The 27,424-nt window shown below is 45.7% G+C and overlaps 1 protein-coding gene across 6 annotated transcripts in view; it reads left to right on the top strand.

Moving 5' to 3' along the window:
- Window positions 1–27,424, top strand: part of LOC139276257 (ribosomal protein S6 kinase alpha-3) — a 169,985-nt gene that overhangs the window by 60,562 nt on the left and 81,999 nt on the right. For all 6 annotated transcript variants that reach the window (XM_070893979.1, XM_070893978.1, XM_070893977.1 and 3 more), the window contains 2 exons: window positions 15,282–15,401; window positions 18,073–18,154. In XM_070893979.1, coding sequence (XP_070750080.1) covers window positions 15,282–15,401; window positions 18,073–18,154 — 202 coding nt within the window. The remainder of the gene's footprint in view (window positions 1–15,281; window positions 15,402–18,072; window positions 18,155–27,424) is intronic.

Below are 27,424 nucleotides of genomic sequence, written 5' to 3'. Positions count from 1 at the left end.
GGCTAGTTGGTGCCATGTATCTTCAATCAGCATTGATCGCAGGTCTGCGCAACCTTTGGGTTTGGCAAGTGTTGATATCCGATGAGCAACTAGGATATCCTAGGACTCGACCAATTGCATTACTTTCACTAACGGAGGGATTCTATTATTCCCAAATACAAGTGAAGGTAGAACTTTGAATTCTTAGTGTAAATCAACTAATCATTTTTGTTGGAGAAATTCAATTCTCTATGGCCTACATCATTGAAATGTTACTGTTTTAGCAATGGCTAAAAGTTGGCGCATAAATGTTTGGACCCTTCCCCTGCAAGTGCAATTTAGCTGGGAAGTATCACTGAGACTCCTGTTCTAAGATGCTTTGATTATTTCTGCTGTAAAAAGGAAAAGTCTTCAGTTTGTTTGCAACAATTAGTGGAATTTGTGTTTTATTAAGGTATTGTACCATGTTTTGAATTCTAGAAATCATAATTTTACATTTGTGGGTCTTTTGAGTGAAATGTTGTGTCCATTATTGTTTACTTTCTTCTCATGGAAGAACAAGTCGCACTGAAAACAACTCGAAGTTCCGCTAGTAGAATTTTGCATACTGTATGTCCAAATAGCTTCCCTTTGTGGTTCACAGTCACAGGCAGAAGGTGGGGGTGACAGGAGGGGTGGGTGGCATCCCTTATGAGATCCAAGATCAAACTGTGAGGTGTATTTATGGCAAAAAGAGGAAACAGTTGGAGGGAGCGAGGGTGAGCCCGAGCCTAAACTGAACTATTGTTAAGCTCTGGAAGGAAGTCAATCGCCGCAGGTATGCTTATTATGTCTAACCTAAAGCTCATGATGAAACTCCGGGTTGCTGTGACAACTATTGGAATGTTTTACCTGTAGGTTGTGTGCAACACCACACTGCGAATCCTTGTCTACTGTAATTGGATTTCAAAGAAGCAAATGGCTGCAACTGAAACTCTTTACTGCCAAATGATGAAATTGCCATTTAGTGGAATATGGTGTGGGTCCCATGCTGTGTCAAGGTGGCAACGTGGTCATAAGTTCCTGATCTCTGATGTGAGCTCAGTGGGAGTGCAAACCCAATCTTGGCAGTGGTCTAATGACCAGCTAATGACTGTGTTTTCCTTGTGGGGGGGAAAGAGGCAGCAAGCTGATGTATTTATTTAATTATGGAAGCCTGGTAGTGGGTCAGTCCTATGCGGTGGGCTAGGTAATACAATTCCTGTGCCGTGGCATTATTCATTCAGGGGTAGCACGGCCACTGCAGGCTAGCATTATCCTTACTGTAAGCCAGTGCCCTAATAGGTAGCTGGATAAGCATTGAGAAGTGTACCATTTGCTCTTTTCTACTAAGCTGCAAAAATTTAACTGGTTAAACATTATCCCTGTACATATTTAAGGCAGTCTCTAACCTGTGAGTAAGCTTTTAGCACTTGAATAAGTTCAGTGTGTCTCTATACAGAGCGAGTGTGTACTCTGTTTTGGACAAAGTGAAACCCTACCTGTACAGATTTGTCAGTTGATTTGAGACCGTTGAGCATAGTTTCTGCACACATCAGCTGGCCTACCCAAAATAAAATTTCCCACTTGACTGGTGCAAGGCAAGCCCTAAATATTACAAAAGTGGGTGACATACACCTGATTACTTTTATCTTTCTCTTGAATTAATTTTTTTTTTTTTAAAAACAAGCTTTATAGAAAACTAAGGACATCGAGGACCAAATCTTCCAGTGATAATCTCCTAGTTTTGTAACTGAGGTGGTGATTCAGGACTAGGAGAACTGATTTTCACCCTGCTCCTTTTGTAGTAGCCAAAAGCACCAGAAGGGTTTGGACTAATTGAGCCCACTGATGTGTGCAGAAACTATGCTCAACGGTCCCCAAATCAACTGACACATCTGTACAGGTAGGGTTTCACTTTGTCCACTTTGACTGCAGTGACTTTCTCTGTCTTGTATTGGAAATGCCATTGGTTTCCACTTCCTCTCTGGCTGAGATTAGCAACTCCAGTCGCTAATGTTCAAATTTAAATTTTTAGTGCTGTTCTTGGACTTCAGCATGAACTTTTACTCAAATTTGGCTTTGTTCTGCTAAGATGACTTTTCCATTCTTTTTATCTACTATTTCATATCTCCGAAGTTAAATATATATTTGGATGCCAGAGGTCCTGTCCTTTATGGTTTTGGTCCGATTGTAGCAGCTGTCGTTATCTCATGCTCAAGGGTTCCTGAAATCAGTAATGACTCCTTACTGGTGACTGTATCCTAATCATGGAAATAAGCCTAGGCCTCTGCTCTGAATCTGAGATGGCCTGAAAAGCAGGAGCATGCTATAGATAGGGTTAAGCGATCCCACAATCAACAGATCAGATCAAAGCTCTGCAGACCTGCCGCATCCAGTCGTGAATGGTGGTGGACCAGTAAAAACTAATGGGAGGAGGAGGCTCTATGAATACCCCATCCTCAATGAAAGTGGAGCCCAGCACAGGAGTACAAAAGGCAAGGCTGAAGTGTTTGCAACCAGAAGTGCCGACTGGATGATCCATATTGGCCTCCTCCTGAGGTCCCCACCATCACAGAAGCCAGTCTTCAGCCAATTTAATTCACTCCACGTGATATCAAGAAATGGCTCACTCATCAGCAAAGTGATGGAAGGTGTCGTCAGCAGTGCCATCAAGAGACACTTACCAATAACCTGCTCACCAATGCTCAGTTTGGATTCTGCCAGGACCACTTGACTCCAGACCTCATTACAGCCTTGGTCCAAACATGGACAAAAGAGCTGAATTTCAGAGGTGAAGTGGGAGTGATTGCCCTTGATATCAAGGCAGCTTTTACCTGACTGACATCAAGGAGCTCTAGTAAAACTTAAGTCAATGGGAATCGCGGAAAACTCTCCACTAGCTGGAGTCAGACCTCGCACAAAGGAAGACTGTTGTGGTTGGAAGTCAATGATAACAACCCCAGGACGTCGCTGCAGGAGTTCCTCAAGACCATGCCCTGGGCCCAACCATCTTCAGCTGCTTCATCAATGACCTTCCCTCCTTCATAAGGCCAGAAATGGTGATGCTCGCTGATGACATTGTTTAGTGCCATTTGAAACTCCTCAGATAATGAAGCAGTCCATTCCCACATGCGGCAAGACCTGGACGACATTCAGGCTTGGACTGGTAAGTGGTACGTAACATTTGTGCCACACAAGTGCCAGGCAATGACTATCTCCAACAAGCGAGAGTCTAGCCACCGCCCCTTGACATTCAACGGCTTTACCATCGCCCACCATCAACATCCTGGGGGTCACCATTGACCAGAAACTCAACTGGACCAGCCACATAAATACTGTGGCAACAAGAGCAGGTCAGAGTTGGGCATTCTGCGTCGACTGTCTCACCACCTGACTCCCCAAAGTCTTTCCACCATCTACAAGGCACAAGTCAGGAGTGTGATGGAATACTCTCCACTTGCCTAGATGAGTGCAGCTCCAACAACACTCAAGAAGCTCAACCCCATCCAGGATAAAGCAGCCCACTTGATTGGCACCCCATTCACCATTTTCAACATTCACTTCCTCCACCACTGCTGTACCATGGCTGCAGTGTATACCATCTACAAGATGCACTGCAGCAACTCACCAAGGCTTCTTCGGCAACACCTCCCAAGCCCGCGACCTCTAGCACTTAGAAGGACAAAGGCGGCAGGTGCATGGGAATACCTTCCCCCTCCAAGTTACACACCATCCGGACTTGGAAATATATCACTGTTCCTTCATTGTCACTGGGTCAAAATCCTGGAACTTCCAAAGAGTACTGTGGGAGTACCTTCACCACACGGACTGCAGCAGTTCAAGCCGGCAGCTCACCACCACCTTCTCGAGCAATTGAGATTGGGCAATAAATGCTGGCCTTGCCAGCGACACCCACATCCTATGAACAAATAAAAAGAAGGGGCCTCGGTTTAAAGACTCATCCAGAAGACGGCATCTTTGACAGTGCAGTACACTCTCAGTACTGCACTGGAGTGTCAGCCTGGATTATGGGATGGGCTTCACTTGAACAATGCTGGGACCAGTGACCTGGTGAATCGAATAATTAGGGTTGTGCAGTCAGTATTGTTTTGAGGGCAACTGCAGCAGCAATGTCAGTACTGCACAGAAGAATCAGCATAGCTTGTGCGCAAATCCTGAATTGGTGCTTGAACCCGCAACCATCTGATTTGAAAATGAGGATGCGACTGGTGAGCCAAGCTACTGCTTGAATTTATTTGTTACTATAATGTGGGAAAATGTCAAGTGCATTACAGAAGAGGATAGTATGTCAATCCTTTGCAGAAGGTTTAGGATAGCTGAGCAAAAGCTTAGCTAAAATGTTTTGAGACGATTTCTAAAGCTGGGGAAGGTGAAAGAGATGAAGGATTTGGAGACGGGGTTCTAAAGTTAGGGCTTGGGTGGCGGAAGGCTCTGCTGCAAATGCTGGAATGGAATGGGAACATACAGTTGCATAATTAGTTGGGGAAATTCAATTAAGTTACTAAGGGAATTTCAATGTTAAATATTGATCCAGAAATTTGTGACGACAGGATGTGAAGTTTGTGGACAGAAAGTGTATGCATATGCAAGATTTTTGAGATATATAGAAAGAGAACTTTTACACATTCTGAGAGCACTAAGGCCAACATAAGTACAACATTTTCTGTTAGTATAAAACCAGTTGTCAGCCTGTACTGCTTCTGAAATGCTTTCCACCACTTTCCCCATTGTGGCTGTATGGCTCTCATCACCAAATCACACCTTGGTCTGTCTACTCCTCCGGCACTTTCTCCTCTGAGCATCTCGCCTTATTTCACCTCATTTAAAATTCTCGTTCTCTACCGCCCACCCAAGTGCTATAAAAAAATTTATTACCAAGATATCGTCACTCTGTTCCTTCCTCAGCCACTGTACCGAGCAACTTCTCATCCTCCGTGAGTTCAACCTCCATATCAATTCATCATGCTCGCTCTCCTGAGTTCACTAGGCTCCTATCCTCCCTTATTTTATCTATCTAATTGCCAGAAAATCTCCAGCAATGGCTTCTCTTCCCACTCCCGCATCATTACCTCTGGTGTCCCGCAAGGATCTGTCCTTGGTCCCCTCTTTCTCATCTGTCTGCTGCCCCTTGGTGATGTGATATCTGAAAACACAGAGTCAGTTTCCACATATGTGCAGACGATATCCAGCTCTACCTCTCCACCGCTTCTGTCGACTCCTGCTTGGTATCTAAATTGTCAGATTGCTTGTCCGACTGCATGAGCAGAAATTTTCTCCAATTAAATATTGGGAAGACCGAAGCCATTATCTTTGGTCCCCCCCCACAAACTGCGTTCCCTAACCACTGACATCCCTCTCCCTAGCATCAATCTGAGGGTGAACGAGACTGTTTGAAACCTAGGTGTCATATTTGACCCTGAAATGAGTTTCCAATCACACATCTGCGACATAACTAAAACTGCCTTTTTCCACCTCCGTAACATTGCCCGTCTCAGCTCTTTTGCTGCTGAAATCCCAATTCGTGCCCTTGTTACCTCTGGACTTGACTACTCCAACTCGCTCCTGGCCAGCCTTCCACATTCCACACCATGTAAACCTTGAAGTCATCCAAAACTCAGCAGCCCGTGTACCAACCCGCACCAAGTCAAGATCACCCATCACCCCTATGCTTTCTGACTTACATTGGCTCCCAGTTAAACACTGCCTCAATTTCAAAATTCTCATCCTTGCTTACAAATCATCCATTGACTTGCCCCTCCTTATCTCTGTAATCTTTTTCAGCCTCACAATCCCACAAGATGTCTACGCTTCTCAAATTCTGAATGTGCCTTCAGCTGCCCGGGCCCGAAGCTCTGGAACTCCCTTCCTAAACCTCCACTCCTCTCTACCTCTCTTTCCTCCTTTAGATGCTTGTTAAAACCTACTTCTTTAAACAAGCTTTTGATCATCTACCTTCATTTCCTCTGGCTCGGTGTCAAATTTATCTGTTTGTCTGTAACATTTGGGATATTTCACTACATTAAAGGTGCTATATAAATAAAAGTTTATTATTTTCTCACTTCATGTAAACTCCTCAACCCATATTCACGGCCAACCCGCAACCTTTCCAACTCTCATGGCCCCTCTACTCCCATTGTGTCAGTCGCATACAAGGCCATTTCTGACTGCTTCATCTCTCGCTCCATCTATAATCCCCTAACCCTACTTCCTTCTGTGTCCGCCCTGGAAAAAAAAACTCCCAACTCTTACAACCTAAGAAATAGGAGCAGAAGTAGACCTGCTCCACTATTCAAGATCATATCTGATCTTGGCCTCAACTCCACTTCCCTGCCCGCTCCCCATATCCCATATACTATCCACTATAGTATAACAATCTGTCTATCTCCACCCTAAATATATTCAAATACCCAGCCTCCAAAGATTCACGACCCTCTGAGAAGAAATTCCTCCTCATCTCCATTTTAAATGAGCAACCCCTTATTCTGAAACTATGCCCCCTAGTTCTAGATTCTCCCACGAGGGGAAACATTCTCTCTGCATCTACCCTGTCGAGCCCTCTCAGAATCTTGTTTCAATAAGATCACCTCTCATTCTTCTAAACTCCAGTGAGTATGGGCCCAACCTGCTTGATCTTTCTTCATAAGACAACCCCTTTATCTCGGGAATCAACCTAGTAACCTTTTCTGAACTACCTCCAATGCAAGTACATTATGTCCCTCCTTAAATAAGGAGACCAAAGTATTCCAGGTATGGTCTCGCCAACACCCTGCATAGTTGTAGCAAGACTTCCCTACTTTTAAACTCCATCCTCCTTGCAATAAAGGCCAACATTCTATTTGCCTTCCTAATTACTTGCTGTACCTGTATGCTAGCTTTTTGCATTTCATGTACAAAGATCCCAGATCCCTCTGTACAGCAGCATTTTGAAGTCTTTCTCCATTTAAATAATTAGCTTTTTTATTTTTCCTACCAAAGTGGATAATCTCACATTATCCTACATTATACTTCATCTGCCAAATTTTTGCCCACCCACTTAACCTATCTGTTATATATGTAAACTTGTATTTACTCTGTACAGGCACCAGAGGACTCATCCCTTGGAGTCCCTTGGGAGCACAGGTATTTAAGGAAGCTTCATGTTGGAGGGGCACTCTGGAGACCTGCAATAAAAGACTACAGTCACACTTTACTTTGAGCTCAGTGTTCAGTCTGACTCTTTCTCCATTCACACTATATCCATTTGCAGATTTTTTGTGTCCTCCTCACAACCTGCTTTCCCACCTAATCTGTTTTAATTAGCAAATTTGGCTACAGTGCACTTGGTCCCTTCATCCAAGTCATTAATAAGATTGTAAATAGTTGAGACCGCAGCACTGATCCCTGTGGCACCCCACTAGTTACAGTTTGCCAACCTGTAAATGACCCATTTATCACAACTTTCTGTTAATTAGCCAATCCTCTATCCATACTAATGTATTACCCCAACCCTGTGAGCTCTTATCTTGTGCAGCAACCTTTTTATGTGGCACCTTATCGAATGCCTTCTGGAAATCCAAGTACACCACATCTACTGGTTCCCCTTTATTCACCGTGCTCGTTGCATCCTCAAAGCACTCTCGCAAATTTGTCAAACACGATTTCCCTTTCATACAATCAGGTAGAGTCGGCATGGTTTTATTATTTTATAAATGTCCTGCTACAACTTCCTTAATAATGAACTCCAGCATTTTCCCAATGACACATGTTGGGCTAAGTATTCTGTGCTAACAAAATCCCACTGTCCAGCCTTTGGCCCCCTTCACCACAACATTTCTGCAGCTATCGATCTGCTCAACCACACCCTCACCACCACCTTTGTCCCTGATAAAGCAATTACTCTTTCATCCTGGCCGTACCTCCTGACACGACCCTCGCCTTCGCTCCCTTAAGTCCAAAGGATGCAGACTTGAACGAATATGGTGGTCAACTGGATTAGCCATTCACTGCCAGATCCGGCTGGACCACATAAGGTATTATCGGGCCCTGCTCTCGTCTGCCAAAACGCTAACTATTCCAAAGTGATTCTGGACTGCAAAGATAAACCCTAGCTTCTATTCTCCACTGCTAACTGTCTTCTTAAACCCCGCTCCTGGTTTCCTCCACCCTCACCTCTGACAACGTGTGAGGAGCTTGTGGACTTCTTGGTCACTAAGATTGAGACCATCCGTTCAGCTGCTTCTGCCACTTCCCTTCACTTCTCTTCCTTCCCCTAGCCCATCGGGCCAAACGTTCTCTAAGGTTTCCCCCCTTCCCTAGCCCTAGCCCTAAAACTCACATCTTTCTCCAGTTCCTCTCCGATCTCCCCTCATGACCTCTCCACGTTCATATTATCTGAGACCCATTTCCTGCTCCCTTGACCCTATTCCCACCAAACTTCCTTTTCTGGCTCCTATGTTAGCTGACATTGTTAATGGTTCTCTCTCAGGTGCTGTCCCCCTCTCCCTCAAATCTGCCATCATCACCCCTCCCCTCAAAAAAAAATACGCTCTTTCTCAGTCATTGCAAACTACCACCCCCATCTCCAACCTCCCTTTCCTCTCTAAAGTCCTTGAACGTGTTGTCTCCCAAATCTGTGCCCATCTTTCCCTCAATTCCCTGTTTGAATCCCTCCAATCAGGTTCCTGCCTCTGCCACAGTACCGAAACAGCTCTCAAGTCCTTTGTGACTGTTACAAATGTAAACTATCCCTACTCATCCTTCTTCACTTGTCTGCAGCCTTTGACATGGCTGACCACTCGATCCTTCTCCAATGCCTCTTCACCATCGCCAGCTGGGACTGCACTCGCCTGGTTCCATTCTTATTTAATCCTAGCCAGAGAATCACCTGCAATGGCTTCTCTTCCCACTCCTGCATTGTTACTTCTGGTGTCCCCCAAGGATCTATCCTTGGCTCCCTCCTATTTCTCATCTACATGCTGTCCCTTGGCGATAGCATACGAAAACAGTCAGTTTCCACCTGTAAACTGACGACACCCAGCTCTACCTCACCACCCTTTCTCTCGACCCCTCCACGGTCTCTAAATTGTCAGACTGCTTATCCGACATCCACTTCTGGATGAGCAGAAATGTTCTCGAATTAAATATTGGGAAGATCAATGGCATTGTTTTTGGTCCCTGCCACAAACTCTGTTCCCTAGCCACTGATTTCATCCCTCTCCCTAACATCTGACTGAGGCTGCACCACACTGTTTGCAATCTTGGTGTCATATTTGACCCTGATGTGAGCTTCTGACCACATATCTGTGGCATAACTAAGACTGTCTATTTCCACCTCTAACATCGCCCGTCTCCGCCCTTGCCTCAGCTGATCCGCTGCCCGTGCCTTCTGTTACCTAAGCCCTAAGCTCTGGAATTCCTTCCCTAAACCTCTATCTCTCTTTCATCCTTTAAGACGCCCCTTAAAACCTAACACTTTGAACTTCCCATATTTCTCCTTCTGTAGCTTGGTATCAATTTTTTTGTCTTGTAATACTCCTGTGAAGCATCTTGTGATGTTTTACTACATTAAAGATACTATATAAATACAAATTGTTTTATTCATCGGGCTAAATTTTGCTGAATCAGGGCATCTGTCATCAGTCAGACTTGCCCTGTACTCTTCTACTCAAAACACTTGCACACTGAGTTGCTGAAAGTGGGAGCGAGGGAAGCGATATCTGACCTGAGTGAACAGAGCAACCAACGCACGGCTATCTCTTTAACCAATGAGTTTTAAGAATTGGAAAATAAACACAGGAAGGACTGAGAAGGGGGTGAATTCAATGTCAAACCGGGTACATAAAGAGAAAGAAAAGGAAAGATTGATTGGATTGAGACAAAGACAGGAAAAGTATGAAAAAATTAAATTTAAAATGTGATTATTTTTTAAAGCTTCCCCAAAAAAATCAATCTGAAGTTGGAGTAGGGATCATGAAAATTGGAAGGAAGTGACGAGTGGTGTCCCACAAGGTTCTGTACTGGGGCCTCAACTATTCACTATTTATTAAGGACTTGGATATAGGCTCAATTTTCCCCGATGATTTGTGCTGTTTTTTTGGAGCAGGCTGCTCTTTTTGGCCTCAGTTGAAAAACCACAGTTTCCCCAATCAATTTGCACCAGTGTAACTCAGTTACAATTTTTTTTAAAGTCAGTTTTTATTTTGCAGCCAAAGGGAGCGTAACCAGCTACCTATGCCACTCCTGGCCATTTAGGCAAGTTTGGCCAGCTGAGAGTTACTCCAGTTCTGATTAGGCCAGCGTATGTGGCCTCTAAGAAAAACCTTCCCTAGAGGTAAGGAAAGCGGTGCAGCAGATGCCCAGGGACATTGAAAGAATTGAAAAACACATAGCAGCAGCTTACCTCCAACCCCGCCTGAAGGCTGTCCGGTCCCATTCTCAAGTCCCCGGTTCACAGAGAGATTTGTGTTACCTATCTAAGTTTGCCAATGACCCAAAGATTGGTTGCATCGTAAATAGTGTAGATGAGAGCATAAAATTACAAAAAGACATTGATAGATTAAGTGAGTGAGCAAAACTGTGGCATAAGGCACAGTTCAGACAGCAACTTTTGGATATTTGCATTTAGCCACACATCTGGTTACCTGAAGTTGCTGTACCATTTCTGCATAAATAACGGCGAGCACCATTAGCCTTGCTAATAGTTTGTCAGCAAGTTCTGGCTCATTATATTTAGTCTTTTTCCAGTATTAAGACCTTCCCCCTCTGACTTGGGTTGAATATATACATCTCCTTTTTGTAAAGGGTTGGTTATTGTAGCATTGGACATTTCTGCCTTCATCGAGGATGCTTGGGATCTTGGTCATTGCCATTTTCATTCGTGCTCTTTTCTTCCTTACTTTAGCTGACCTTGCACATTACACCGGTGGAGAATAATGTACTCTGACGTTCTCTCCCTCTCTCTCCAATTTCCAATTCCATCTCCACGTGTCTTCTGTAAAGTCTTAACTGTCAGATTGAGATAGAACAATGTCATGCGGGTTTTATTTTTATTCTCCAGCTGTATCATTTGCAAGTATTATTAGTGGCACCCTTTACTGCAGCAGGAGTATTGTATGGTGTAATCAGGAAAATGAATCTCTTGCTAACCTTTAAATTAGGGATGACTCTGCATTACATAATTCTTCAATTTTCTCTAGTGCCTGCCCTTATGCTGACACATTTCATTTCAATCATTCTCTGCTCATTATAGTGATATTGTATGGCATTTTCCAGAAATTTACAGCTGCAATGAGTGCCTTTTTAGTAAATTAGTTGAGCAACTTGGCTTGCTTTGGAAAGTGCCAGTGGCAGGATTTAAGGATAATTTAGATGAAACAATTAAACTTCAGGGCTCCTCTGACAATCTTGAGTGTCAGCTATGGCTCAGTGGGTAGCACACTCACCTCTGAGTCAAAAGGTTGTGGGTTCAAGTCCCACTTCAGGAACTTGAGCGCACAAATCTAGGCTAACACACCAGTGTAGTGCTGAACGAGTGCTGCACTGTTGGAGGTGCCGTCTTTCGGATGAGACGTTAAACAGAGATGCCATCTGCCCTCTGGTGAACGTAAAAGATCCCGTGGCACTAATTCGAAGAAGAGCAGGGGGGTTATCCCCGGTGTCCTGGCCAATATTTATCCCTCAATCAACATAACAAAAACAGATTATTTGTTCGTTATCACATTGCTGTTTGTGGGAGCTTGTTGTGGGCAAGTTGGCTGCCGCATTTCCCATATTACAACAGTGACTACACTCCAAAAGTACTTCATTGGCTGTAAAGCGTTTGAGATGTTCAGTGGTTGTGAAGGGCGCTTTATAAATGCAAATCTTTCTAATAGATAAAAGCATTGCCATACAGCACTAAGGCATGCAGACCAGGAGATCTCTGGTTTGGTTCCAGGTGAAGGTTTTGGTATATGGCCCCTCGGTTCATATCCCAACCAAACACTGTTCACACAAGCCCCATCCAGGCAGTCACATAGCAACAGGGCGAGGTTTTCTGGCCGACTACCTAATCCAATACCCTAGCTGAGATCAGCTAACTGAACACAGACTAGGGATCAAAACATGAAACCCTCATGGTTTGTGTGGTTCAGTGCCCGGCTATGATGCATTTACATCGCCACGTCAGGAATGCGTTTAATCACTATGCCATACTTATTTTGGATTGTTATGTATACTTATCTATATGCTGCCTGTGTACAGTAAAGATCATTATGGGTTATTCGGATTGTTACTGTGCTTTGATACAGTTGAAAGACATTTGGCTAAAGCCAAGTCTTTATAATTGTACCTACTCATAGGATAACCTTTCTGCTGTTAAATATAGGATAATAAGTTGGAGTATTACTAACTGCAAGAACAAAACTTCAGTAGTTTATAAATTGTCTGGACTCCATGAGTTACCAACTTAAAATGGTTCCGACTGATTTTTATGATCAAGATTTCCTTTGTGCACTTACAGAATATAGGAGTTTGATTACCATCCATTGCAACCATTTTAGTGCCATTTGAATTAGTTTAAGGCTCCTGCACTATTTGGACACAGAATTGAGTTTTATTTTGCAGGTTATTGTAGGGAAATTATGTGCTTTTCATGGGGTCTGAGAGCAAAGAGCGTGTGCAGTCGAGGACAAGATTAGAATCTGCTGTGAGGCCCTCTGAAGTTGTCCTAGACTTGCACGTAAAGAATGGCCACGTTGGCGCTGGCAGTCCACAGTCTGCCATCCGTATGAGTCTGCATCCTTTGTAGAAGAGAAAATTGAAGGGAAAAAAAGGAAAAAATAATCTTGTTAGGATGAACTGCAATACTTCGCATAATTTTGGTGAGTTTTGATTAAAAGGAATAAAAGCTTCGAGCAGTCAAATGTAAATTGAGCAATAAGATACCAGATGATTATTTTGTACCCATCAGTTAAAGAGTTGAAATCTTTTTGTAAACTGAGGACCAATTAGTTTAAGGCCAATTGTAGGAAAAGTTCCACACTGGAAATTAATAGCTAGAGTGGAATATTGACAAAATAGATTGCTGGATACAAAATTGGCTCAAACAGGAAATGGATGGTAGCTGAAATTATTTATTTGGTTAAACAAACCAGTCTGTGCAGCACGCATTATTTCAGTGTGACAGTGCAGTCAGCTTTTCATTCTGGTCTGCTCTTGTGTAATTTCTGGGACTTGTCAACGACAAGTTCAGATTCAGGAAAGATAATCACATTTGCATTTTTATTCACATTGTGTTGCATTCATTTGAGCTTTTTAAATTTAAAAAAAACAACTTTTTTTGAAATGTGCTGGGGCATGCACCCAGTATCCGCATCAAGTACTCCCTGATCAGTTATTGCACAGCCAGATGCAGGCTAAAGCTTCCTTGATACTATCCCAACAGTGTACCTCATCACCAACCCAAGAGCAGCTACTGTACTAGTGTGACATATTTTCCATTTCTCACACCAACCACCCTGCACCAATGTCAAATTAAGGATAGTTTTGTGCTCATGCCCAGAAGAACTGGATTGAAACTACCAAAACTCATTTCATGTAGGACCTTGCAGACAGAAGAGACTTTCCTACCACTTTTGGGCTAGATTTGAACCCAGATTTGAGGTGAACAAATATTGAACCCACTCAGCTCCCAGTTCCCTTAGTTCAGCCTGTTATGACCCACTTGTGTTTGGATCATTAGTGGATCGGCAACTGGCATTCTGTTTTTTTTTTGCAAACTACTTGGAAGTTGTGTCCAGTTAGGCCCTCAGTCATTCCGAGTTGAGAACTTAACTTGGTTCCTCAAGTTCATTTACCTACTGTTCAATGTCTTCAGATATAGCTATTTACTAAAAAAAGAAATATTTGCATTTATGAAGCACCGTTCATGCCCACTGCACATCTCAAAGAGCTTTACAGTCAGTGAGTACTTTTGGGAGTGTAGTCACTGCTGTAATGTGGGAAATGTGGCAGCCAAATTGCACACAGCAAACTCTCTCAAACAGCAATGTGATGACCAGATAAACTTGAGAAATAAATATTGGCGACGACACCGGGGATAACCCCTGCTTCTCTTCAAAATAGTGCCACGGGATCTTTTGTGTCCACCTGAGGGGGCAGACGTGGCCTCGGTTTAACGTCTCATCCGAAAAAGTAGCTGGAAAACTGCCCTCATCATAATTGGTCATATTTGATTTAGTAATCTAACTGCGCAGGACTCGCTGTTCTTATCCAAGGTTGCTTCCCAGTATGATTTGGGTGGAGAAATTGTTCTATTTTATCCACTGCCATGTCAGAACTGGAATGTTGTTCCCACTATGTTTACACAGTGCCTTTCACAGTCACCGATGGCTTCTTATAGAGCCATCGTGTCTCACCAAGTAATGCAGGGCATATCGGCAAGTGTTTGTTACCTATAGATCCAAGAAAACAAATTACTAAACAAGACAACAAATGGTGGTGGCGTGCATCCTACATGGCTACCATCCAGCCCTGCTACCATCTTGCAAGGAAGAAGCCCCAAATTAGATGGAGGAACATTCCACCTGTTCCATAACCTCTTCCTGGGAAGGTAGCATATGCAAGATTACCACATGACTCAATCGTCACACTGAGTAAACATTACAGCATAGAATTAATCACTGCATGCAACAATCCCTCTGCAGATTGGTGCTGACAGCTGGTGTTATGGCTCCTACATGTGGGCCACCTCCTCCTAAATCTGCTAATTTATTTGTCACTGCAGTGTGCAGAGGATCTGGAATGAAGAAAGATAGGCAATCTATTCTGTAGAGCTGCCTTCTCTCGCTATCCTCCACAATGTAATTCCATGTACCTGATGGACTTGTGGGGTGGGGAATTGATTTGTTTCAGTTCCGCTGCAGGTCAAAGCAAACTCTTGCAGGTTCTGAGGGTTTATATGGCTTGGGTAAGAAACCATGTCTGGCATCTGCTATCTGCAACATTTGGCATCTGGTTTCCTCAGTGTATCAAGGTAGGCTGTGATCCTACAGGGTGTAGACAATGCAGATTGAGAATGAAGGTGACCCTAAATTTGTGTCTAAAGGGTGACATTTACACTCAAACCTTGCTATATTAAGTTTAATATTTATGTAGATGCAGCTTGTATGTCATTTTGCGGAAAATATGTTTTTCTTGGAACGAATGTGACATTTACTTGCTGTATTAATTTTGTATGAGAGAAAGGTAGAACGGTGAATGTTTTTGTTTTCTCCCCCCCCCCCCCCCCCCCCCCTCTCCAGCAAGATGAAGAAAATGAACAGGAGATACCAATTACGTACCTCGTGAAAGAAGGCTGTGAAAAGGCCGACCCCTCACAGTTTGAGTTACTTAAAGTTCTTGGACAAGGGTCATTTGGAAAGGTATGTCTTTAGAAGTTGAGATATATAGCATAACCTGAAAATACTTGATCATTATCAGAATATTAACTAATTTAAAAAAAATTTTTACATCAACATGTGGAATGCTTTTCTGAATTTTTGTTGACCTCCACTTAAATATTGCATTTTCCTGAAGTTCGTCCTTCAGTATTTGACAATATGACAATTTTTATTGGCTGCGGGGAGATCAAGATCATCACTGGGGCTGCGATTGCCCAAGACCCAACATCAGTGTTCTCGCTCAGGCCAGCATTGAAGCAATGACCACACTCGTCAGCATGCCCAACGCGAGACTCCCAAAGCAAGCGCTCTACTCTGAACTCCTACACGGCAAGCCTGCAAGCACGGCAAGGTGAGCAGAGGAAACGTTTCTAGGACACCCTCAAAGCTTCCTTGATAAAGTGCAACATCCCCACCGGCACCTTGGAATCCCTGGCCCAAGACCGCCCTAAGTGGAGGAAGAGCATCCGGGAGGGCGTTGAGCACCTCGAGTCTCATTGCCGAGAGCATGCAAAAATCAAGCGCAGACAGCGGAAGGAGCGTGCGGCAAATCAGAGACTCCCCATCCACCCCTTCCTTCAACCACTGTCTGTCCCACCTGTGACAGAAGCTATTGAACTGTACAGTCACCTGAGAACAGAGTGGAAGCAAATCTTCCTCGATTTCGAGGGACTGCCTATGATATTTTTATAAACCTGTAATTTTACTTTATAATCAATCAGCAACGTGGCTTGTGTGGAGCTGGACCTAAGGCACCCAGTTACAGAGGAGGAATGGAACAACAAACTGCAAATGTAACTCCCCTATTTTTTTTTTAAAAAAGGAGGCAGACCAAAAGGCAGGAAACTATATGCTAATTGGTCTAAGATCTGTGGTTGGGAAAATGTTGGAGTCCATTATTAAAGCAGCAGTAGCAGGACATTTGGGAAAAACAAAATTCGGTCAGTCAGATTTATGAAAGGGAAGTCATGTTTGACAAATTTGCTGGAATTCTTTGAGGAATATAACGAACAGGGTGGATAAAGGGGAACCAGTGGGTGTGATGTATTTGGACTTCCAGAAGGCATTTAACAAGGTGCAACATAAAAGGTTACTGCACAAGATAACAGTTCACGGGGTTGGGGGTAATATATTAGCATGGATAGAGGATTGGCTAACTGAAAACAGTCGGGATAAATGGTTCATTCTCTGGTTGGCAATCAATAACTAGTGGGGTGCCGTAGGGATCAGTGCTGGGACCCCAACTATTTGCAATCTATATTAACGACTTGGAAGAAGGGACTGAGTGGAACATAGCCAAGTTTGCTGACGATACAAAGATGGGAGGAAAAGCAATTTGTGAGGAGGGGACACAAAATCTGCAAAAGGAATAGGCTAGTGCAAAAATTTGGCAGATGGTGTATAATGTTGGAAAGTGTGAGGTCATGCACTTCGGCAGAAAAAAAATCAAAGAGCAAGTTATTATTTAGAGAAAGATTGCAAAGTGCTGCAGTACAACGGGACCTGGGGGTACTTGTGCATGAAACACAAAAGGATAGTATGCAGGTACAGCAAGTGATCAGGAAGGCCAATGGTATCTTGGCTTTTATTGCAAAACAGCAGGGAAATCTTGTTACAGCTATACAGGGTATTGGTGATGCCACACCTGGAATACTGTGTGCAGTTTTGGTTTCCATATTTACGAAAGGATATACTTGCTTTGGAGGCAGTTCAGAGAAGGTTCACTCGGTTGATTCTGGGGGTGAGGGGGTTGACTTATGAGGAAAGGTTGATTAGGTTGGGCCTCTACTCATTGGAATTCAGAAGAATGAGAGGTGATCTTATCGAAACGTATAAGATTATGAGGGGGCTTGACAAGGTGAATGCAGAGAGGATGTTTCCAATGATGGGGGAGACTAGAACTAGAGGGCATATTCTAAGATCATGATTATTCTAAGGGGCTGCCCATTTAAAACAGAAGAGAAATTTCTTCTGAGGAAGAAAATCTGTTGTAAATCTGTGGAATTTGCTGCCTCAGAGCTATGGCAGCTGGGACATTGAATAAATTTACGACAGAAATAAACAGCTTCTTAAATGATAAGGGGATATGAGGAGCGGGCAGGGAAGTAGAGCTGAGTCCATGATCAGATCAGCCATGATCTTATTGAATGGCGGAGCAGGCTCGAGGGACCGTATAGCCGTCTACTCCTATTTCTTATGTAACATAGATAATTCCTCCTGACGTACCTTGGCTCCTGGTCTGGCTCCTGGTCTGGCAACACTTCGATGTTCAAAATTCCCATCCTTATTTTCAAATCTCTCCATGGCCTCATCCCTCCCTATCTCTGTAACCTGCTCCAACCCTCCAATTTTGGCCTCTTGCAGATCCCCGATTTTCATAGCTCCACTATTGGCGGACAAGCCTTCAGCAGGTTGGGCCCTAAGCTCTGGAATTCCCTCCCTAAACCCTTCCAACTCTCTACCTCTTTCTCCTCCTTTTAAGATGCTCCTTAAAACTTTGACCCAGTATTTCCTTATGTGGCTCATATCTTGTGACCTATTATCTCCTTATTATGAATGCTCCTGTGAAATGCCGTTGGATGTTTACTACATTAAAGGCACTATATAATTGCAAGTTGTTTTGTAAAATGTGCTGTTTGCTTCCTATATCTAGGTGTTTCTGGTTCGGAAAACCCATGGTTCTGATGCCGGACAACTTTACGCTATGAAGGTGCTTAAAAAGGCTACATTGAAAGGTAAATATATGCTTTATGTTAAATATTTAATTCAAAGTTTTTCCAAAGTTTGTTATTCAGTGTGAATGACTTAATTGTGCAGCACTACCCTGTAAGCAGTGCCTTCGATTCAATATTCTGATGTGACCCACCCTACTTTGAATAAGCTGTATCTCTGTTTTTTGAATCTGCATGAGTCTCCCAGTAAAGCTGAATTATGGGTGAATCAAGGAAGTCACATGGGTTGCCATTCCAACAACATAAGTGTACTTTATTTATGCAGTAGGTGAATTATTTTAGTCTACTTTTGCGTTAAATTAGAAGGAAGAAAGGGGAGTAACCTAGCATAGGTAGTTTGGAAAAGGTGATTGCAGGGTAAAGTAGTGACGGAGTAATGGAAGGCATTCAGGAAAGAGATGGTTCAGGTACAAACTAGGCATATTCTTTTTGAAGGGGAAAAGTAGAGCATCCAAATCTAATTTGTCCTGGATGACAAAGGAAATAAAAGTTAAAATAGAAGGAGACTTATGACACATATCAGGAGCAAGATTCAGTTAATAACCAGGAAGATATGGAAAGTACAGGAGGGAATTAAAAGTTAATATGGGAGGCAAAGAGAGGTTATGAGAAAAAAATGAGCAAGCAACATTAAAATGAACCCTGAAACATTTTATAAACAGGATAGCTAGGGGAAAAGTTGGACTTATTGAGGACCCAAAGGGAAATCTTCAGGTAGAAACATGGCTAAAGTATTACATGAGTACTGTGCATCTGTCTTCACAAAGGAAGCAGATGCTGTGAAGGTTACAAGAGAAGGGGGAAGTTATGGACAGTATAGTAGGAGATAGGACTTACTAAAAAGATTAGCGTGACTGAAAGTTGGAAAGTCGTCTTGCCTGGATGGAATGCATCCTATGTTGTTGAAGGAAGCAAAGGTAGAAATAGCTGAGGCAATGGTCAGAATCTTTCAATCTTCACTGGATGCAGGTGTAGTGCCGGAGGACTGGAGGGTTGCTAATGTTATACCACTATTCAAGAACAAACTAGTCAGCCTAATATCAGTGGTGGGGAAGTTATTGGAAACCATTATCCAGGTCAAAATAAACTTTCATTTGGATGGGTTAATTTGTTAAAAGCAAATCGCGTCTGACTAACTTGATTGAATTCTTTGAGGTAACGAGGTTGATGAAGGTAGTGCAGTAGATGATGTATATATGGACTTTCAGAAGGCATTTGACAAAGTGGCACACAAGAGAGTTAAGAAGATGGAAGCCCATGGAATTAAAGGGAATGGATACAGAATTGGCTTAGTGATGGCAAGTGGTGGGGGATGGGTTTTTTTCAGACTGGAAGGTGGTTTGCAGTGGTGTCCCCCAAGGGACAGTTTTGGGTCCATTACTTTTTTAAAAAAAAATTATAAATGACCTAGACTATGGTGTAGAGAGCAGCATTATAAAGTTTGCAGATGATACGAAACTGAGTAGATAATTGTAGACTTTAGGGTGACAGACAGACAGGCTGGTGAAGTGGGCACAAGCATGGCAGATGGATTTCAATGCAGAGCAGTGTAAAGTGATGCATTGTGGAAGGGCTAATGTGGAAAGACAGTATATTATAAATGGCACGCTTTTAAAAAGTGTAGATGACCAGAGAGGCTTTGGTGTCCATAAACACGAATCCTTAAAGGTGACAGGGCAAGGTGAAAAGGTGGCTAAAAAAGCATATGGGTTTCTTGGGTTTATAGAGGCATAGAATATAAAAGCAAAGAGATCATGCTAGACCTTTATAAATCACTGGTCAGGCCTGAGCCAGAGTATAGCAGACAATTCTAGGTATGCCCGACAATTCAGGAAAGATATAAAGGCCGTAGAAATTATACAAAGGAGGTTTACCAGGATGAGGGACTTCAGTAATGAGAGGTTGGAAAAGTTAGATTACAAGATGATGAGAGGTTTTGATAGAGTAGATAGAGAAAAACTATTCCCTCTGATGAATGGGTCAATAACCAGAGGTCATGGATTTAAAATCATTGGCAAAAGATCTACAGAGATGAGATTTTATTTTTACTGAGTTGTTGGGATCTGGAACGCTCTACCTGAAAAGGTATTGGAAACTGAATCATAATTTTAAAAGGGAGATGAACTTTCAGAGTTATGGAACCTGCTCTTTCCAAGAGCCAGCACAGGCATGACGAGCCGAATGGCCTCCTGTGCTGTAAGTTTCTATGACTCCATCAACCTATTGGGACAGAGGAGGGTTGAGAATCTATTCATTGGAGCATGAATGAATATGCTATAGTTTGTTCTGGTGTAAGGGGTTCTCGGGGAGTGCTGTTGTGCCTTGGGTGTCTCTCTCTGGGCTTCTGCCCTCACAGCTTATGCCTGGCCTGTGAGGTACTCTGAGTGCTGCAAGAGAACCCCTGGAGAGACTGTGTCCACAGCTTATGAAGGGGATTTTTGAGACTCGTGAGTCCCCACAGCTTATGCCTAGCCTGTGAGGCACCCGAGAGTGTCAAACACTCCTAACCCCTTCTTCCCTTGCTTGTGACACACAGTTGAGCGTTTTCGAGGCGCTCCTAGCTTCCCTTACACTGTTCTGACATAAGACTCACGATCAGGAGATGTGATACAATAGAACTGAGACAAGGTGATTCCAAGAGGAACTTAGGCTTCCAATTTATTTGACAAGGTGTATCTCAACAAACAGCAATACACCAACAAAACAATCCCCTTAAATCCCACTAAACTGACGCAACGAAAATCTTTACACAAGTTTAGCAGTACAATGCCCAACCTCCCACCTTTCCTCACTGAGTTGGGAGTTCCGGGGACCAGAGGTTATACTCACTACTGTGCCTTCTGCAGTCTGGTGGTTTGTTTCTTCTATCTTCGGTGTTTTCGGACACTAGTTTTCCTTCAGTGTTGAGGCTTGCTGGTTGTTGGATCACGAGAGCAGGGAACCACACACAATGCGTCAGAAACCCCTTTTTATAGCCAGATTATCCAGTCCGTCTCTCCTGCTGAAATCGATCCTTCCCATTGGTGGGCTTTGTGATTTTGAAAAATGCAGCAGTTTTAGATTATTACCCACTGGGTTTTACCCACTGATAACCTACTCAAGGTTTGAGTGGGTGTTGATTGCGTTGGCCTCCTGTAGCCATTGTGTAGACCCTTGGGTTGTTTTGGGTTCCCTAGTTTTCTGAAGGTTTGCAGAATTTCCTTCCATAGTGTAAACATGGGGAAGACAATAGCCCGATAATGGGGATGAGTCAGTCCCACCGTTTTCGAGCAAGTGCTCTCCCATTGGCTTGAAAGCCCCATGCTTCGGGCTGACTCTGTCCCACCATTGGCCCTCCGGTGTCCTTCCCCCGTCCAATCACTGCTCTACCAAGGTCAAACCGTCTCGGTTTCAAGTTCACATTGTAGCACAGACAGATCCCACAGCCCTTTTCCTTCTGAGTAAAATGAGGGGGTTTTTGTCCTCCCCTACATAATCCCCCATCTGACAGTCAGACACCACTCGAGTGTGTCAAAGTTCAGGGTGGTGAGAAAACCCTAGGTCTCCCAAATTGCCCAACTTTCCCCAGTTTAACTCTAAACTGATCCCGTCGATATATATCGTAATTCCTTTTAACGCGGTAAAAGACACAGAATCCAACAGGTTACAATATACGACAGCAATATACATATATGTACTTAAGGTTACAGCAGTAATTGTACATTGAGTCTCATTTCAGTCTTAACCGTAAAACAAAGAAACCTGCCTGCAAACTCCCCAGGGGCCATGTATGAAAACGCAGTCATCCCTGGGAATAACAACCGCCTAAGTGTCGCGGTCAAGCTTTGTTTACACGCCTTGAGTGTTTAGCAACGCCTCTCCTGTCTGTGTAGTAGCCTGAGGAACTGCTTTTTTTCTTTTTCTCCTGAGCTTACAGCTTGTAACTAGCAGATAAGCTACAATCAGGAGTTGGCCGATTACTAAAGCATGCAATCCCACCCAGATCCACGCAGGTATGTCTGCCCGTATTCCCAAATCCCAACATGCTGGGGGTTTAATCTGGGCAATCCCCCTGCTAGAATTTCAGTTTTCTGCTCCATGGTGTAAAAATGGTTTTGAGACAAATCCACTGCCTGGAGGAGGGCTGTAAGTTTCTCAGGTAGTGGGGCAATGGGATAGCCAAAATGGGTGACATATTGTAGCTGGCTGAGGTTGTTTTGTACCGTGAGGTGAATTGTGGAAGGTTCAGGGATGGGTGTGATTCTGGTGTGTGCCACTTGAACCTCTGCCTTGGGTTTAAAGCAAAAGCTGCTGTACGGTATTGGACACCACCTTCCCGGTCCGTGTTTATACCGTTGGGTACTTGTGGTGACACAATATATCCCACCGTCTACATATGCTACCTGTGGAGGCATGTGGTTAGGGGCCATTATCGCCATTGTGCAATTGATAGGCTCTGCACCAGCAGTGCTGAACCTGCATTGTGGCCTTGCAAAAGCGTTCAAGTGCTGGGGGCACAGGATTACCTGTGCTCCCCTGTTCCGACAACCCGAGAGGTCTGTACCTGTCACCGTGTGCTCCCACATTGTGACATAAGGTGGGACCTCTTGGAATTGAACATGCACCCCTCCACGAATGACTCCCACATTCTCCACTCAGTACAGGGTGCTGGTCGTGGGGACGCTCCCATCACGGGCATCCTGACCACCACACCCATGATGGTATGGTTTGACTTTCCACAGCCCACCGGTACCTGGTAGGCTTCCGACGCGACACGAAGTTGGCAAGGACTCAAAACATTATACAGGTGCAGTGCTGCTAAGTGCTGGTTGCTGATCCAGGAGGGGACCTGGCCCTGTCTCAGATCCTCGGTTACTCCGTCCCTCTCCCAGCAACCAGGCCCCATAGAGCACGCACTCCTCATTTTGGGCGGCTTGATCGGAGGCGTTTCTATCCTCCCGAATCAAGGCGTTTACAGCGCTGGCCTGTGCCTCCAATTGAGAGATAATCTCCTTTAAGTGAACTGTCATTGCCACCTCTTCGTGGAGCGCGGATCCCACTACGGTATTCTCATCCCCCAGGACTTTGCGCAGCTGATTCTTTAACCCATTTATCTGGAGGGCCAGCTGCATATTATCCAAACTGTTTATGGCGGACGCCCCGGTGTTAAACCCTGTGAAAATGTCATTTAAAGTGCCACGCCTCTGCCTGCCCGGTTCGGCCCTATCCCACTGTTTATACAAGTCTGTCACTTTGACATCCCCAAAGTCCAGTTCATAGAACTTCCGGAACATCTCCCGCAGCAGAGCCTGGTATAACAGCTCGGTTTCCCGAGGACACCACGTAGGTAGGCGGACTTCTGTCAGATTTAGCACACTGATGCCACTGCGTAGTGTACCCCCTGATAAAGTAGTTTCTCGGTAAGGACCAACACTAAACCATTCCCCGGCCCCCTGGTTGTTGTTGTGTGGGACGGCGTGCTTGGCTGTGGGTGGGGGTTTTCTTTCCCGAACTACAAGTTCGGTGGCGTTTACTGGTACCCGGGGATTGGGGGTCACACACGCCTCCCCGCTGCGATCCCATACCACCTCATCCCTGACATCCTGCCACCATCTATAGAAAGCAATGGAGACCCTCTCTGAACACACGCGAGTGGATCCCCACATACACAAATAAATTCCTTGGTCGTACGCCCACCATTTCTCCCAGCACACCGTGACCCCGCTAGATGACCCCATGATGGTTCGGTAGGTATCATTATCCATACGTTCCCAGTCCGAGTGTCGGTCTCCCACATCCCTCTTGAGCTTTCTGAGCCACCACCACCGTCCCAGAGGTATGTCTCCTTGGCAAGTTAGGCATACCTTCCTGCCTTCTCACTCTCACTCTGGAAGTGGCCACAGTGATCCGGGCAGGGGATGGAGGCCTCTCGTAGGTAAAGTCCTTATGGTTGGAGTACTTGGTGGAGTTCGATCCCAACCACCCAGGCCATTCCCCTCGTGGGAGTAGGTGACCCAGCCATCTGCCACCGGAATCCCTTCTCCTGTGGTCACTGTCGGCGCTCTGCCCCCGGAGCATCCGAAAACCAGGGAGTCCTCGATGTCCCCTCGGTGCCCGGTGCAGATCCTTAGCGATACCAGCATCACTAACGTCCAGTAGGGAGGTGTTGACATCTGAAAGGCAAGAAGAACATGGCCTTGCCTTGAGAGACCGCTCCAGGCTCGGCCCGCGTAACATGTTTCGAACACAAAATGCTGTACCCAACCGACGCTGCCTTACCTAAACACCTATGCACACAACACAAAGTAACAAAACAGGAAGGGAAAATATATACACCGCCACCTGTCCCCGGGTGGCCAGGCTACATTCTGTCACTACAGGCGTCGTCGACCACTCTGCTGACCGTACCCTGGGGACCAGGATGCCCTCTGCTGAGGGGCTCATATAGTCCCCCTTAATGAGTCTTATGCTGCCCTCCATGGCCCTCCCGAGCCCCGGATAATCAGTGGGAGACCCTTGCTAGCGCAACAGAGCATCCTCCCTGTTGTCTTTCGCCTTCTCGGTCTGGGGCGGGGAGCTAAGTAAACAGGGGACCACGGCGCCCTGGGCTGTGGCACTCTGTCACGCCTCCTTGCTGTCGGTGCAGAGTCGCACGTTATGGGCTGCAATGCTATCTCCTCCACCTCTTGGGCTAGCCCCAGCTGATCCACCATGGGAGGTTCAGCTTCCCCTTGGACCTTCCCCTCCTACTTCTGTTAGTGGGCTGGGAACCTCTACCCAGTGGTGGGATAGCCTTACTGGAGCAGTGAACCATCCCCGGCTGTAGAGCTTCGGGGCCCGCTGCCTCCTCCGGAGCCTCCAAATCCACCGGGGCCTGTTCTTCCCCCAGTGCCTGATTCCCTTCCCTTGCTTGTCCCCTCTGTTTTTTTTACCACTTTTGAGGTCAAACAATTAATGTGATACCACTTCACCCGGCGAGGCAATTGAACCGCATAGACCATAGGGCTAGCCTTGTCGATTATGCTGTATGGTCCCATATACAGTGGTTCAAATACCCTGACCCGGGCAAAGCTTCTCTCCATCACCTGGTTGCCCACCTCCCAATCATGGTGACTGCAGCGTTCCAGCAGCAGCCGATTGGCACGGTGCTGTTTACTCATGTTGGCCGCCTGCCAGTGAATCTGTTGAAGCTGTTCAAACATATTCCTGACGAAGCGGTCCCGGTTCACCCCTCGAAGCTGCCCTTCGGTGAGAACCGGCGCCAACGCATGCACTGGGGTTCTCATGATCTGGCCAGTCATCAGCTCATGGGGTGAGTACCCTGTGCTCTTTGACTGACTGGCCCGGATTCCCATGAGGACCAAAGGTAAGACCTCCGCCCACTTGTTCGGTGAGTCTCCCGTCTCTTTGCGCAGCCTTTCCTTTAGCGTCTGGTTCAGGCGTTCTATGGGGCCTGAGGACTGAGGGTTGTGGGCTACATGCCATTTGGCTCTTATCCCCAGCACCTTTAGGGTGGCCTGCATCACCTGGCCGGTGAAGTGGCTTCCCCGGTCGGACTCCACGATTTGAGGTAGACCCCACCGAGAGAACACCTCCCTCACCAGGAATTTTGCAGTCCCCACTGCAGTAGCTGTTTGGCAAGGGAAGGCTTCCACCCACTTGGAAAACACATCCACCAGGACAAGGCAGTATTTATAACCTCACTGGGCGGCCGGTAGGGGTCCGATGTCGTCGATCTGGATCGACTGCCATGGTCCCTCTACCCGCCTGACGTATCCCATAGACACCTTCCTTTTCTGAGGGCATGGGTTGTTTGCAGCGCAAACCAGATAGCCCGCACAGAAGTCGCGGACGTCTTCCCGGAGGCCTGGCCACCACCCTGCCTTTTCTACCCGTTGCCAGGTAGATTCTGGCCCGGGGTGTCCCGCACCTGGACCCTCATGGGCCAGCTGAAGGAATTCCCTCCAGTGTTGTGGCGGCACTACCCATTTGTCCCCTTTAAACAACATGCCTTCCCACATGGCAATATCTGCAGTACTGTATGAGCCCTCTGCCTTTTCCCCCTTTTTGATAGCAGCCAAGGCAGCCTTCAGGACCGGATCCTGCATCTGGACTACTTTAAGGTCCGGGGCCACAACTGCCCCTATGCTCCCTTGTGTCCCTGGTTTGCTTCTTGCTGCTGCTATCCTGCCTGCCTCGTATGGGTCCCATGGGCGACCTGTACGAACACCTTCCCTTGCCAGCAGGTCTGCCTGCTGGTTACCTTCCCCCCCTGTGGCTCAGTTTTGGAGTGGGCCTTTACCTTATGGATATATACATCCCCGGTTTCTCCCACTGCAGCCACGATCTTTTCTAGCAGGGATATGGTAAAAAGGGGCTTCCCATCCGCAGAGGTATACCCCCGGCGTGACCAAATCGGCAGATACTCTGTACACGAATTGCAAGTGAACATGCTGTCTGAGCAAATCATGTATGGGGTAGGGAATTCCTCGGGGTGTGTGACCACGTACATCACCGCCGAGAGTTCCGCCTGCTGGGCGCTCAGGGTGCATGGGAGTTTAAGAGCCAAGACAATCCCTGCCTTGGGATCCCAAACTCCGCAGCCTGTGAGTCTTGTACCCGCGGACACTGAACTGGAGCCATCAACGTAGATTTCGCGGGGTGTATCCCTGCCCGAAATCCAAAGTTGATGTCCCATACCCCCCCCCCCCTCACAGAGCATCTATGCGGCTGCCCTGGATAGATTAAATTTGCTGCGAGCCTGGGCTCGCAGAGGCCCTTGACCTTTAAAGTCATTTGGGAGAGGAGGAGGGTCCAGCAAGTGATTCTAGCACTGCTCACTGTCCCGTCCTTAATCCTCCCATCCAACAGCATCTGCGTCGGGGTATGATGGGTGAGGAGTGTAATGGGGCAAAGATCTGAGCTCTCTTTTTACTGCCCAGTGGGTGGCAAGCAAGTGCCTCTCACAATTGGAGTATCCTTTTTCTACCTCCGTGAGGACCCTGGAGGAGTACACCATTGGTCTCAGCTCACCGTTTCACTCCTGGAGCAACACTGCACTTAAGCTGCCACCTCCAGGAAGAATTCCTTCTCCCCCCCCCCCCCCCATCAATTGCCCCTAGGGCTGGTGCTACCTGCAGGTCTCTCAAGGTGGACAAATGCTGCCTCACAGCCCTCATCCCATTCCCACTCGACCCCCTTATGTAGGAGTCTGAGCAGAGGGGCGGCAGTGGCTGCATAGTCCTCGATGAAGTCCTTACAGTAGCCAGTAATTCCCAGGAAAGACCTTACCCC

Source organism: Pristiophorus japonicus, chromosome 11 (assembly GCF_044704955.1).
Source record: "Pristiophorus japonicus isolate sPriJap1 chromosome 11, sPriJap1.hap1, whole genome shotgun sequence".
Lineage (NCBI taxonomy): Eukaryota > Metazoa > Chordata > Chondrichthyes > Pristiophoridae > Pristiophorus > Pristiophorus japonicus.
This window is presented reverse-complemented; position numbering and strand designations above follow the sequence as displayed.